The following is a 15,546-nucleotide window of genomic DNA, read 5'->3' as shown; positions in this document are numbered from 1 at the left end:
GAATGTCTGTTAACATTCAAGGGGGTCATAAACAATTTAAATCCAGCCATGCTGGCGCCAGGCCAGTCATTTAGCTTTAGAGAGTTTGGTTTATATGCATGAGTTCAGAGGCTAAAAGCTTTGGGTTTTAGCCAAGGAAAGTGCATTGTTTTAGATTCAACGAGCCATGATTCATTAATTCAGAACCAACGAATGAATGAACTGCTCATACGTTACATGCATAAAGAATATCTTTAAAGTTGCAAAGACTACAGTCTCAAATCCAAAGAGATATTCTTTATCAAAATTAAGACTTGTCTACACCCCCCTAAAACACCTTGGTTAAACACACCCCCACATGTCTACATCACTGTGGAAAGATTTGCATAACGCTGCCCACGTTCACACAAAGAATGAACGAGTACCTTTTATTCTATCTGTTGCCGCCGGCGCCATTTCGTGGAGAAGCTCTGTGTTTCAGTGTGAAAGTGAAACTCCTTTGTTTGGCATCATCATATGACCCCTTTAAGGCTATATGCACTTAATCTTAATGCTGTATTAAATGTCTTTGCAGTACTAACCAAGAATTGCATGTTTACTGTGTCCAGATGTCCCGCAAAGAAAATGACCTGTGGTGGATTGGTTTACACAGTTTTAAGAACGACGGGAGATTAAGGTGGTCTGATCATTCTGTGCTCAATTATGTGTCCTGGGGACTAGGAGAGCCTCAACCAATCACCAAAGAGCCCAAATGTGCCCAAATCTCCGCTTCAAAAGGTTTGGTTACTTTTACACACACATATAGAATCAGAAAATATGTCATCGGCACTTTGAATTTGACATGCACCGGTTTTGACTGCACATTTTAAATAAACTTAAAGAGAGTGCACAGATTTAATGTTCAGGCATTTTGAAGTTATTTTGGGGAATGATATGTGATTGATCTGCAGTGAGTTTAGTGAATTACTTTAATGTTCTTTCAGGTGACTGGTCAGACCAGAGCTGTCACATCGATCTGCCATATGTGTGTAAAAGGGTCAATGTGATGGGTACCATCGCTCCCACACCTGCTCCTCCTCTCATGCCTGCTGGCTGCTCCCGGGGCTGGAGTCCTTTACTACACAAGGTGAAAATTCACTCCTACCGCCATCCGCTTGTATACATTATTACACTTGCAAGGCTGGAACAAAGTTTTCCTTTTCTACTGTTTTTTTGCAAAAATTTTAGTTTTGCTGATAATTTGAACCTTTTTAGATAATCAGTTTTTTGCATACGGTGTATAAACTTTACAAACTGTAAATATATATTTTTAAGACATTTAAGATTACATTGACTTAAAGTAATTCCAGTCATATGTCTTTTAAAGTCACACATTTCATTTTACGTTTGTAATGTAACATATTTCTATGTTAAATGGGATATTCATTGATACATATGCTTGATTTTGTCAGAAATTAATTAGATCAAGAAAAGTTATCTATATTTGACAGATTTTTTGGAGAGGTGTAAAAATCTGATTGATTGGTAATGGCAGACTAAAGGGAAACTTTGTTAGAAAATACAGTTCTAGCAAAAAATAAAAATAAAAAAAATAATGACTTTCTTTCAGAAATGTTCATGTTGCACAATTTCTTATGACAGTAATCTCTGAATTTTCCGTTCTAACAGTGTTATAAGGTGTTTGGAGAGGAGCTGTCGAGTCGTAGCACTTGGGAATCTGCATCCAACATGTGTCTGACACATAGAGCCACGCTAGTGACAGTGCCCAACCACAGAGTTCAGGGTAAATCAAACTCATGACACACACACCACAGAAGGGAAGCTAAGTTACATTAAATTGAGAGTTCACACTTCAAAAAAGAAAAATAACCAAAAATGTGAAAGTATAAGATTAAGAGACAACTTTCATGAATATTGGGACTGACATGCTCCAATGTGTGTGGCACGTACTGCCCTCAGTTTGTTTTGTGTTGCATTATCTTGTGTGAATGGAAACTGACTAAGCTACTGTATGCATTTGATCTATTTCTTTCTCTCTCTTCAGCGTTCATGGTGACTCTGCTGCCCAACAGCAGTTTCCATGTGTGGGTGGGGCTCACTTCAGGATCACAGGCTCAGTTCATGTGGCTTGAACCTGGTTTGCTTAGCTACACTAACTGGGCCCCCGGAGAACCAGTGGACAACAGACAAATGAAAAGCCCGGTACTGGATCTGTCTGTCTACATATCTATCATTTATAAATCCAGCCATCCACCAGTCAGTGTGTGTGTATGTGTGTGCCCTTAGGGTAACTGCATAGTGCTTCTCCATGGAAGTCCTCCCCAAATGATGGGCATGTGGGCGTCTCGCAGGTGTGATGCAGAGAAACACGGCTTCGTCTGCATGAAAGATAAAGGTACAGGGATATCTCAAATTCACAGGCTCACAAAAATATGCATTGTTATAATATACCCTGAACCACTAAAATAGCCCATGTGCATGTGTTTCCAGACCCTACCTTGCCCCCTGATGTGGACCTTCTTCCCCCATCATTAGATGGTGCATTAGTATTTGATGGCATGCAGTACCGGATTTTGCAGAAGCCTCTGGACTGGCGTGGAGCACTGTATTTGTGTGACTCCATTAATGGCACACTGGCAGTGGTGCGGGATCCTCGGCAGCACGCCTACCTCACACTCGTCCTCAGCACGCTCCGCAAACCCTCCTGGATCGGACTACACAACGACGGGGTGAGACATTGTGTGTGTGTTGGACGTCTCTTCATCTGACATGTCAGAGCTTCAGCAAAAGCTTCTTGTATTTCCAGGCTCAGAGCTACACATGGCTGGGTGAAGAGGAGCTCACATTCAGTGACTGGCGGGATGGAGAGCCTAATCAAATGTATGGATGTGGTCACATGACCGTTGAGGGCCAGTGGGCCACAGCTGCTTGCAATACCAAATTAAACGCCATCTGTGAAATTAACACGGGTAGGAAAATGTTAGAGTATGCTTCTGTTTGTGTGGCATGCAGTATGTACGTTTTGTGTTTGCATTGAATTTCCAAACCAAGTAGCCTGCAACACTAGTTGAAATTTGCAGTAGTCATCCAAGGTTCACTAATTATTTAATTGGGACACAGGTTTTCTATGCCGTTTTAAATAATAACAGGTAATATTCAGTGTATACCAGATTTATTTTAGAATTATTTATATATTATTATAACATTCTCATACATTATAAGAACATCTAATTTTCTTTTTAAGTTCAAGTCTTTCATCTAATGTTCATATTTATTTTATTTCAACTTAAATGACCACAAATTATTTTTAGAAGTTTTAGTTGAAGTTAACAATAACTGCAATGGTGTATACAGTGCATTATGCTCCGTATTCTATTTTAGATAACCTGCGTATGCTTGGATCTGTCTGAGGAGTTATTTTTGCAAAAAAATTTTGCAGGGGTGTTGTAATAGAATGTTGTGCTTGTTCTGTCCCTGTGTCAGAGAGAAGGATAGACCACAGGTGGATATATCCAGGTTTTTGCCCAGAGCCTGTAGGTAATTGGTCCTGGGTTCCTTTCAGAAATCACTGCTACTCGTTCATCCTCCACGAACTAAAATTTAAACACGAGGCCATACGCATGTGTAACAAAGGTAACATCACATACAGGCAGAGGAACATATTACACACATTATACTTAAGTAATCATGTTTTTTCCTTTCTCAGTGGGTGCTAAACTGTTGTCAATATTAGATGAAAATGAGAACAGTTTTGTATGGGAGCACATGCAGAGTTTTCAACAACAGGTCCACGGAGCTTGGCTTGGAATGATCTTTAACACCAAAGGCAAGTTAAATGAATAACACTTGTTTCTTTTATTAACCTGCAATTTGGATCTCATTTATCTAGACCGGTGTGTATGTGTTTGATTCCACAGAAGGCAGTCTGGAGTGGTCAGAGAGTCAAGTATTAGACTACAGTAACTGGGAGCAGCAGGACACTAATCTGAGCATGCTGACAGCCAACAGCTGCTTCTGGGTTCAGAGCAACACAGGCCTCTGGAGCCCCGGCTCCTGCAAAAATGGCACACATGGAGTCATCTGTAAACGCCCACGAGGTATGGAAAGTCACATGAAGAGCCCTCCACTAAAATTGGCAAAGGTGGCTGTGAAAATAATTTTGCATATTTAATCTTTTTAATCTTTCATCAAAAAACCTTTCAATTAAATAAAACAATTGCATGTGGGGGAAAAATATATATATTTTTTTCAAATGCAAGTTTGCCACAATTACTGGCACCCCTAGAAATTCTTATGAGTAAAATTATGAGTTCATATTATTAATATTATTATTATTATTATTTTAGCACACCAGGGTGACTAGGAGCATGAAACTGTCAAAATGTTGTTCAGTGTTCAAAATGAATGAGTACAATAATAGCACATAAATCATTTTAAAGTAACTGGTTTGCATAGAAATCTGAAAGGCACAGCAATAAAAGCACAGTATTGCTCTAAGCAGGTGAAAATGGCCTGATGAGAACTGTCCAAAAAATCCTGTCTAAGTTGACCTTTTTTTTTATAGGATCCACAGCAGAGCTTGAAGTTCAGTGTAAGTTATAATAATTTTTAACCTCATATTTATTTACCTTAAATATTTAGACAAAGTTGAAAAACATGAAAAACAAAAAGTTGGTTTGAAGGTTTTGTTTGAATATATCTCTTTCTTCCAGCTGCGGTCGATCATCTCCATGTATTAACACAGGTCCTGGTTGCAGCACTCGTTCTGATTGCTCTGGTGGTGGGAGGGATTTATCTGTATCGTAGGTGGAGCTTCGGCTCCACGGGCGCTTATGACAGCGCTCGGTACAGCCGCACTAACTCCGCCCCCTCCGAAGAAGCAGGTCTTGTTTCAGACCTGGAGTTAAACGAACAGGGCCAATAATGCTGGATATGTTCAAACTGATTCAAAGCACCTAGGAAAGCAAATCTGCTATGGCAACAACTGACTGAGAGAATTTATGCTTAAAGAAAAGGGAACAAAGTGCCCCCCCCCCCAAAAAAAAAAATCACATTGACTTAAAACTTCCGGACTATGAGAATGCACTGTCACTTTTGAAGTTATTTGCTGTGACTGTTTTTTATTTTTTATTTTTTTTTGTGCAGCTGAAATTGATGTTCTCTGGGTCAGAATTCAGGTCCCTCATGGATAAATCTGAAAATGATAATCATAATAATTACACATCAAATGAAACGATTCTATGTTTGAAGTTCAGTGATGCAGGACCAAAAAAAAAAGAAAAAAAAGACTGTGGACAGAAATAGACAGATGAAAGTGCATGAGAATGAGCCTGTCACAAGCAGCGCAGTATCTCTCTCTCACATGTTGAACAATCACATGTTGAACACAGAGCTGCCCAACAGGAAGTCTGACCTCACTGTAACTGTTTTCTTGATCTCAGCCGCTATGATGAGCTCACGTAAAATCTGAATCCAAACAGTACAAGGAATGAAACATAAACTTGGTTCGATTATCTGTGCTTATTCTTAGTGTTGTGGATGGGTTGGCCAAATAATTCACCTCAAAATGTGATCACAAATGGATCTGGTTGTATAAATGGCTGCCATTACATTCTTTATACATGTATTTCTTAGAGTTTTAAGGAACAGTATATATTTGGTATATTGCCTTTAAAGGAATAGTTCACTCATCCTCAGGCCATGCAAGATATAGATGAACATCGCAACAGAAATGTAACATCATATTACAAATAGTTACTCTGCAGTGAATGGGTGCCATCAGAATGAGAGTCCAAACAGCTGATAAAAACATGACAATAACCCACAAGTAACGACTCCAGTCCATCATTTAACAACATGTGAAATGAAGAAATCAATTAAAAGCATTTTAATGGTGAATTTGTTTCTTACGAACATACAGATTTTCACTCCACAGGAGATTATGTTTTTATAGACTGGAGATTCACTGAAGAGAATCCATTGGTGAGCAAGTGATGTGATGCTAAATTTCTCCAAATTTGTTCCAATGTAGAAACAAATTCATCATCATCTTGGATGGCTTGCGGATGAGTTAATTTTCAGTAACAAACTTTTCAGTAAATGTTTCAGTTTTGGGTGAACTATTATGTAAGAAAGTAAATAGTGCTTGCCAGTGCAAAACTCATCACATACCGGGTTCGACGGTGGTTGATAGGATGTTACTATGTGTTTTTAGTTCATTTTTATGCAATTGCTTACTCAAAAGATCTCACCTCAAAGTTTTTAAGTGTAATATTTGGGTTCAGGAGTTTCAGATCCCTAAGTATGAGGAATAGTAATAGAGATTCTTGTTTTTAGCACACACCACTGATAACCCATAACCAGTGCTTCCATATATCCATACTAACTTTACTCACATGCCATTGCTTTTTACACAACTAGGTGGCACCAGTTCAGCACTTATAAACAATTCTTCTCTTTAAACTTTCTTGCTTACTGTTAAAACACCATTTTGCATAGTATTTAAGTTTTATTTATGACAATAGAGATGGCCTTTAATATCATTATAAAAAAATTATCTGACCATGCGGTTAATTTGAACAGAAGTAAAGAGTAATGCAACATATGGTCTGAAAATGCAGTGCAACAACAGTTGTTTCTCAACTTTGAAATGACATGTTTGACTATGACCATAAAGATCATGCAGAGCATTATATTATGTGACTTCACCAAATACATAGGCTGTGATATCGGACACGGCCGCCATGGCATTGCACATGGTCATGCGATTATGAAACAATCATTCTAATTTGTGAAAGACTTTGTATGAGCGCCTCAGATTGAATTAGACAAAATACAGAACAGTGGACTGAACTATGGAAAGAAATGAATCAACTTCAGACCGTCTAAAAACAATGAAAATTTGTCATTTTTATGTTTGTTTTGAACATTTTGTTTTATGAAATTGCTTTAAACATAAAATAAAAATATGTTTACTATGTGACTGCTATAAAAAAAAATGCTTGTCTTGACAGTATCTAGAGTTATGCCTTTAAGTTATTCAGAAAATATAAGGATACTTCGAAACTTTACATTGTTGGAATATGGAGCTCACTATCTGTTTGAGCGATTGCACTAAATAGTATGTGTCGCTAGGGGGCAGGATTGGCTTTTAAATATTCACGGTTGGTCAAACGTTTGTGGTCACTAAGATTTTTTTAACGAAATGAAAACTTTTATTCAGAAAGTGTTCATTAAATTGATTAAAACTGACAGTAAAGACATTTATAATGTTACAAAAGATTTCCATTTCAAATAAATGCTGTTCTTTTGAACTTTGAAGTTGAACAAAGAATCACGAAAGAAAAAAACAATCTGCACTGTTTTATACATTGATAATAATAAACATTTTGTGAGCAGCAAATCAGCATATTATGGATGCTGAAACTGCATCACAGGAATAAATTAAACTTTAAAATATATTTCATGTGTATCTTGTCAGTTTTACTGTATTTATCAAAACCTTTGTCCAAGTTGTCCAAATAACTAAAACCAAAATGCGTTCTTGTCTTATGACAACTTTGATTAACTTTTTGGATCCATTTCAAATGTTGACTGCTATATATATATATATATATATATATATATATATATATATATATATATATATATATATATATATAAATATATATATATATAAATATATATAGACATGTTTTGTGTGACAAGATACATCATCTCACATGAGTGACAGTTAATTTCAGATTTGTCTTCCTCTGTATATATATATGTGTGTGTGTGTGTGTGTGTGTGCGTGCTATATTCCCAAATCTCTGAACCAATCAAACAGAAGTGCCTGTTTCAGCACTGTGTAGGTCCCCAGAAAAAAGTGCTGAGCTTCCTTTATTCTCTGTCATTTGGCAGATGTTTTTTATCCAGAGAATTATAGATTACCCAGAGTGCACTGGGAACATCAGTGGAGCTTTGAACAGTAGGGACACTGTAAGGAAAAGGACACATTAAAGAGGGCTCTCTCTTTATTGGTCGTTTCCTGCACCTGTGGATGAATTGCCAAAATGTGTAATAATTAGCCTATGGCATCTAGCTAGGGCTGCGCTAACCAGCCAAACCTTGACCAACTGGTGAATCTGTGAAGCAGACAAGGTTATTAGCTGATACACTCAAATTAGCCAAATATCAATGGCTCAGTTGGTCTTGCTGATATGATATATCACTGGTGTCACGTCATTGTTGCTCTTCTGTCAGTTTAGTGAAAGTTTCATATCTGATTGTTCTTTGTAAAGCGGGAATGGTATATGGGGGTGTTTTACAGTCATGGTGTTAAGGGTTAGAGTTCATTTACGGAAAACAAAGAGGAGAATGTGAGCATGAATAGGATAGATTATGTTAATTTCACCCTTCCCTGTGGCGGCCCCTGAGGAGTGTGTGTGCGAGAGTGTGTGTGTGTGTGTGTCAGAGTATGCTGTGTGTTTGCTGTGCTCCAATAAGCTCATTAACACTCTATATAGTTATGATTACATTTAGTCATTAAGCAGACGCTTTTATCCAAAGAGACTTACAAATGAGGACAATGGATGCAATCAAAATCAGCAAAAGAGCAATGATATACAAGTGCTATAACAAGTCTCAGTCAGCTTAACACAGTACAGGTACAGTAGGAAGGTTTTTTAAATGATATAATAAATAAAAATAAAATGAAAAAAAATAAAATAAAAAGATAGAACAGGAAAAGAATAGAGCAAGATGTTGCTTTTGTTAATTGTTTAATACATAAAAAATAAAACAAATAGATTAGATAAGCTAGTTTTTTTTTTTTTTTAAGAAAACAAACTGTCAGTAGATAAATAGAGTCTAAAAGTGCCATGTTTTTTTTAAAGAATAGAATTAGAATAGAGAGGAGGGAACATTTAATTTAAAAGTCTGTGAAAGTGATTCTGTGCTTCTTTGGGATGGCACTATTTGGCGATGTTCACTTGCAGAACACAAGCTTCTAGAGGCACATAAGTCTGAAGTAATGAATTGAGGTAAATGGGTGCAGAGCCAGTGGTAGTTTTGTAGGCAAACATTAATGCCTTGAATTTTATTCGAGCAGATATTGGAAAATTGCTGAACAGAGGTGTGACATGCATTATTTTTGGTTCATTAAAAATTAATCTGGATTAATTGTAAAGGTTTGATAGAACTGTCTGGAAGACCTGCCAAGAGGGCATTGCAATAGTCCAGCCTGGACAGAACAAGAGCTTTAACAAGCAGCATGTTCTGAAAGAAAGCGCTTGATCTTCTTGATGTTTAATAAAGAAAATCTGCAGGATCTGACAGTTTTAGCAATGTGGTCTGAGAAAGTCAGCTGATCATAACTAATTACATATATGTGTGCCAACACACATCCACAGAGACCTGGACAATGAATGGTGAACAACAAGGAGATAGGATGAGGAGAGAGAACTGCTGAACAGAAGTGAATAGAATTCATCAAGTGAAGTGATGAACAACAGCCCAGCTGAGAGCTTATGAGTGTAAATAGAGACTTGTGTTGAGAAGGATAGAGAGACGATGCTTGATCAGCTCTAGTCTCTTTCCCGCAACAAACTGCTTTGATATAACTATTGTTCACCCCTTTTTGACCTTAAGTCTTTAAAGGTGACGTATACAGTTCTGCACTATTAGTGGCACCAAACAGACTTGGATAGACATAACAATGTTAGCTCCTTTTGTGTTTTTCCTCTAGTTCACATTGGCCACAATTATTGCAACATCCTTTTCTGAAGATAACAGCTCTGAGTTTTCTCTTATGATGCCTAAAGAGTTTGGAGAACAGCTGACAAGAGATCAGAGACCATTCCTTCATATAGAATCACTCCAGATCCTTCAGATTCCTGAAGTATCCAGACTCTTCAGTTCACCCCACTTTAGGGTTCAGGTCATATATATTTATACCTTCTCCTGCTTTGTATAGTTGGAAACTTTAATAAGTGAAAGTGTATGAGTAAAGACTAAAGTTAGATTAGATGCTCTGTCAACATAAGCTGCCTTATACTACACCACTGCATTTCACTGAGGACATCTCCTGTGTCTCAGCAAAGATCGAGGGGAAAAAGGAAAGAAAAAGAGCTGTTCGGCTTTTTAGGGTGATATCAGTAATTTTTTATAAAGTTTTATAAAGTCCTAAAGCAGATGAAAGTTTGTATTTTTGCAGCTGCTGCCCACTGACTGCAGTTGTGGTTGTCAACTCAGCCCCAAAGCCTTGGCGCACATTACTGCACACTGTATGTGTCTCCTTCTGTTTGTCTCAAGGGTGTAATCGAAGTCAAACATAAATGAGGCAGAGTGGTTGAATAAGAGGTTTGCACAGGGTAAATCTGATTGTGTGTGCAGGTTTGAAGGAGAATGTGCGTGTGTGTTTAGAAAGACAGTGATATGGTTGATTTAGGCTGTGTTCAAGCATAGGTGTGAAGGCTGACTGATTTGCTTTAATTTCCCTGGTGTTTTGCCACTGTGAGATTTACAGGCATATGTGTGTGTGCTTATGCAGAGAGAGAGAAAAACAGGAGGTGAGAAAACAGCGTAGAGTGATCATAATATGAGAGGAAGGTCTGAAGTGTGAATGAATGATTTGTTGTGCTCTCGGAGGAACAGGATGACATATTGTAAAGCAGCCGGTGTCAGCCGATATGGGGCCGTGTCTGCACTCCTGCTGCGTCAATCCCCTAGCAGAGGGAATCTGATTGGCTGAAAGCCATGACGGACGGGGTGTTCTGCCCAAATATATTCAACCTGTCTCAGTCTCAGGCAGAAATGATTTTACCCAAAACCACTTACCGTCGTGCTGTTGTCACTATGCTATACGAGATGAGCTACAGGAACGCTTATGATAACTTGTAACCCAGAAATGAGAGTTTAGTTTTTGTTGCAAAATAAGATTACTTTTTTTTTAATCAATTTTGGAGCTTGTTTAGTTCACATTCACCTTTAACTTTCATTCTCATTGTTCAGAAAAGAGCAGAACTCTTGTGTCCCACAGAGGAAAAAAAGTCATATGGGTTTGGAACAAAATGTGTAAATGATGACTAAATTTTCACTTCTGGATGAACTATTCATGTCAGCAAAAGCAAACCATAGCAGCAATAAAATGTAAAATGTTAATTATGACTAACATTAGCATCAACCCCAATTATTATACAATCAACAATGTGCAGTCTTTTTTTTTTTTTACTAAAGTGTGTGTGTGTGTGTGTGTGTGTGTGTGTTTAGTCACCCTCATGTCATTCCAAACCCGAAAAACCTTCGTTCATCTTAGTGACACAAATGAAGATGAAGTCTATGAATTTTATGAAACTACGAGAAAACTTTTTGTGTGCAAAAAACCCCCACTTTATTCAATCTTTGAAACATGTTCATGAAAGTACCAAAAGTATTAATATTAGTCTGTTTTTTTATGGATTCCCAAACACACAGGACAAGCTTGGTTTTGTTTTGAGTCTTTTGGGGTAAGGAAGCAAAACGTCTTATACAGTTGTCAGATTTTATTGCTGACTTTATATATGAAAACAATATTGATTAGTAAACAGTTTTGGAGATTTTGTTATTTCCATATTCAAGTAGACAGCTCTTGCAAGCCCTTTGCTTATCTGAATGGGGATGTTTCAAAGATGACTGCCGAGTGAGTGACTTACACTTCAAGTATATATTTTAGAAATGCATGTTATTTATAGTGAATGATCTTTCCATGTATATGTTTAATCTTTTCTTTAATTTTGACCTTTGCTTCAAATTAACGTCAATGCAACGTAACGTAAATGCAAGTCTCCTAGTCAGAAATTGGAGATGAAAGGCTTTGAAGGACATATTTGCAACTGGGAAACTCTGAGATCATTTTGATAGGCTTAACCGATTTTCCAAGTTAGGTGGCCATAAACTTTGAACCTGGCGGAGAAGAGAAACATAACTGTAGTGCTGTAAAGTTGCATTCAGTTTTCCACCAACATTTACATTGCTTTCTCCTGCCATTATAGTTAAGTATATTTACAAATATAAATAACCATTTGATGCATATTGTTTGCATCCAGCGAAAACAGCATTTGTTTGACTGAAATGTAGAGTTTGTAAGCCAGCTGAATTTCTAGATGGCGCAGTGAATGTGTATATGGTTAAAAATGAATGGGATGCTACATTTGATTCAGAATGGATATTGACTAAATGCCTTCTATACCTTTTGGCTTTCATAAAGATCTGCTTTCGAGATGAATTGTAATACTAACTCCCATGTATTATAAACCTCTCTGGTGTCAAAAGACAAAACAAAACAGCATTTTAACCCTTGACTCGTTTCCAACTGGTCTCAGGAGTCAGACAGACTGGTGACAGACTAAAAAGAATCTCACTGAGCCTTCACCTTTAACTTTTGAACCAATCAGTGCCACAACTGAGGATGAGTGTTTGTGTATGTTGACGCTGTTTCTGTCAAGCGTCCATGTCACTCTTCAAAGACTTTATTTTCATCTCTCTCATGTCTTTTTTTCTCCTTTTGTTTTGTCTCTTTCTACAGCAGTTTTGGCCTCTTGCCTGAGTGACACCAGTAGACCTTGTTTGCATACTTAAAAAGCAGAATCAGCTAAATGCATCTGGAAAATACATCAACATTCTCATCCGTCATTTGGCATCTGAACTCCAATGTCAAGGCATGCACACACAAAGTACTACAGACAGAAAGCAAGTGTTTCATCAGTATTTATTTACTCTGTAAGTGTGTTTGTGTGTTTTTGTGGACACATGCAGAGAGCAAAGTTCGCTTGGAGACTCACTTAGTGTCAATGAAGCTCAGTCTGAACAGTGGGTGTTCCACAAGTTCTGTGTGTGTGTCGGTCAGCCAAAACACAATCAGACTGCGCTGACATAATCAGTCACGAGTGCACACATACAAACTCTGCTGAAAACAGCCAAGACCAGCCTTTTATTGTCTGTTTTGTTCGCTTTATAGGGGGTGTGGTTACATTTTAGTAAAATTTCAGCACAAAAATGGTCTATTTTCAATAGTGTTGTGATGGATGAAGCACAGCTTCAGTCATTTTCAAAACAAGCTAATTTATGTTGTTCAACAAAAAATTCATGATTGTTTGGATTTCTTATGAAATGACTGGATTTCCCCGACACACACACACACACACACACACACAAACAATAATACAATGGTACAGTACATGTGACTCCAATTTTAAGTAGTAAATCAAAAGTCTTTGTAGCCATTGAAATTCACTAGAATGCTAATAAGCTGATTGTTTGCTGGCTAAGAAGTTGATTGCACATTGTTATTTGAAGTTAGCGTGAACAATCAAATGTGAACACAGTAAGTTATTTTATTTTCATATTAGTTATATCAGGTGTGGGCAAGTGTTGTTGATAGAGTCATTTGTGTCACTTGGGTTCCTGTGGCTTAGTGCAAAAGGTTGTGGGTTCGATTCCCAGGGAAGATACTGGTCAAAAAATGTATAGCCTGAATGCACTGTAAGTTGCTTTAGATAAAAGTGTCTGATAAATGTAAATGTAGACTGGGTCATATATTCACTCATTCAGCCATTTAGTTCATTAAAAAACAACAAAGTCTTCAGGAACCAAACAAGTGACCTTTGTAAGAGAGTGAGTCATTTAATCATTCGTGCAACAGATTTATTCAATCACACTGATTCATTCATGAACACTGCTACTGTGTTTCTTGGAGACCCGTTGCTTGATTCAATTGGAACTATATTTGTTGGTAGAGCAGAGCACCAATATCCAAACTTACTGATGATTTTGTGTCTAACATGTAAGTTACTCAATAATGTTTGTTGAACAGACTGAATGCACACTCACTGTTGGTCTGGAAATAAGCGTGTCATGCTGCTTTCAAACAGCACTCTTTTGTGATATTGCTTATTATGAACTTATTAGTCAGTCTGTCATTTTAATCTAGGTGCTTTGTATTAATACCATTTTTATTAATGTATTGTTTTCAGTGAAACAGCTTGCAGATTACTTTTTGTTATTACTGTTTTATAAGAATGGTTAGAGTTGTTGGAATATCTTAAATCATGTGGTGGCAAAACAAACGCTCATAAACAAAGCACAGTGAATAAACAGAAACGTCACCTTGTCAAAGAGGATTTTGTAATATTTAGCTCTGTGTTTTTTTTGCCTTCCGTCGCACCTGTGAACTCTCAGTTGAAATAGTGAATTTAAGTCTGGAATACTAATGCGAATGCTAATTCACTGCTGTTGTCTGTTCATTTGGTTACCCGCAGACAAAAGGGCATTTTGCCATTCAACAAGACCTGCCAGCAACACACACTCACACATTTGGTTTCATATCATAGTCAGGTCTTTCCATTGACTCCCACTGTTGTATACAAATCTAATGATATTTTTCATTTCCTAACCCTGATGCAATTCACTCGGCATTTTTATATGGTCATTAAAAATGTTTAATATGTTTATGAAGTGATTTTTAGTTTTACTATCCTCTTGCGGACATTTGGTCCCTGTAGTATAGCCAAAACCTGTTGGATACACTCATAAACACACTCTAGAGACACACTTGATCAAATTCTTTGGCTAACAAATCATTTTAGGACTGTGTGCATTATTGCATGCTTCTTTTTAAATCCTCATGTCATGACTGTTTTGCTCAGCAGATGGGTAATTTCATATTCTAGAGTCAAAACAGTGTTAGGACTTTGAAAGGAAGAATGTGTCTTTGAATATTCAGAGTGAACATGATGACTAACTGTCACACACACACACACACACGCACACGCACACGCACACACACACACACACACACACACACACACACACACACACACACACACACACACACACAAACACAAACACACACTAATCCTCTTACACTCAGCCTGAGCTGTAGGGCTTGGCTGGTCATGACTGTTGCTAGCAGCCTCAGCTACCTGCTACTGTCAGGAGCTCATCATGCCACGTTTCTGTGTGTGTGTGTGTGTGTGTGTGTGTGTGTCTCTGAGGCATTAGATGGTGAGTGAACATGATTGTGTGCAATGTCCAATAATACGGAACATGTAAAATTAATCAAACATGACTAATTCTTTCACATCCGTCACTTGGGGCTGGATGCATGACCTGTGTGTGTGTGAATGCACAGGTGTTTGAACGTATTTCTCTGTTTGTTCAAATAGATGGACTTCTCCATAGAGCCTCCAGAAACCACGGCAACAGCATATCCTCATGCTAGACTGTGTTGTGATGTCACAAAGGGCTGTTCACAGTTGCCTTGGCAATGACTGCATATTTCTGATATGAAGCCCTAGTGGTTTCTTCGTGCATCTAACTGGCTCCAAGAGAATTTGCATACAGAAATAACCACAGCTTGTTGTCTCCAGAACACTGTAATGCAGCACAAAGCCAGAATTCTTGAGTTGCTTCTCTTTGAGGTTGGATTATGGTTTTATTCCAAATTGGAATAGACATATAAAGCACAATATTCCCTATTCCCATGGCCTCTACAATATAAATTAGAGTGAAATACATTGAAACAAATGTAGAATTGTTCCTGCACACTTT

General features: G+C 37.6%; 1 protein-coding gene across 1 annotated transcript; it reads left to right on the top strand.

The window, feature by feature from the left end:
* The first annotated feature begins 587 nt into the window (after positions 1 to 587).
* Positions 588 to 7,322, top strand: LOC127947172 (C-type mannose receptor 2). The gene is made up of 12 exons (XM_052544174.1): positions 588 to 756; positions 963 to 1,105; positions 1,648 to 1,762; positions 2,024 to 2,181; positions 2,266 to 2,374; positions 2,470 to 2,708; positions 2,786 to 2,948; positions 3,463 to 3,612; positions 3,686 to 3,805; positions 3,897 to 4,076; positions 4,544 to 4,570; positions 4,692 to 7,322. The coding sequence occupies exons 1-12, from the start codon at positions 588 to 590 to the stop codon at positions 4,901 to 4,903; spliced, it is 1,785 nt and encodes a 594-aa protein (XP_052400134.1). The 3' UTR covers positions 4,904 to 7,322.
* Positions 7,323 to 15,546: the final 8,224 nt, after the last annotated feature.

Source organism: Carassius gibelio, chromosome A3, assembly GCF_023724105.1.
Source record: "Carassius gibelio isolate Cgi1373 ecotype wild population from Czech Republic chromosome A3, carGib1.2-hapl.c, whole genome shotgun sequence".
In the NCBI taxonomy this organism is placed as follows: Eukaryota; Metazoa; Chordata; class Actinopteri; order Cypriniformes; family Cyprinidae; genus Carassius; species Carassius gibelio.
The sequence above is the reverse complement of the archived record's forward strand: the minus strand, read 5'-3'. Positions and strand labels throughout refer to the sequence as shown.

What these genes read in the sequence shown, in the direction of transcription:
- LOC127947172 (XM_052544174.1), top strand. Translation starts at nt 588, where the DNA reads ATGTCCCGCAAAGAAAATGACCTGTGGTGGATTGGTTTACACAGTTTT. An exon ending in CGTCTGCATGAAAGATAAAG is followed by an intron (nt 2,375 to 2,469) that starts GTACAGGGATAT and finishes ATGTGTTTCCAG; the next exon opens with ACCCTACCTTGCCCCCTGAT. An exon ending in CATACGCATGTGTAACAAAG is followed by an intron (nt 3,613 to 3,685) that starts GTAACATCACAT and finishes TTCCTTTCTCAG; the next exon opens with TGGGTGCTAAACTGTTGTCA.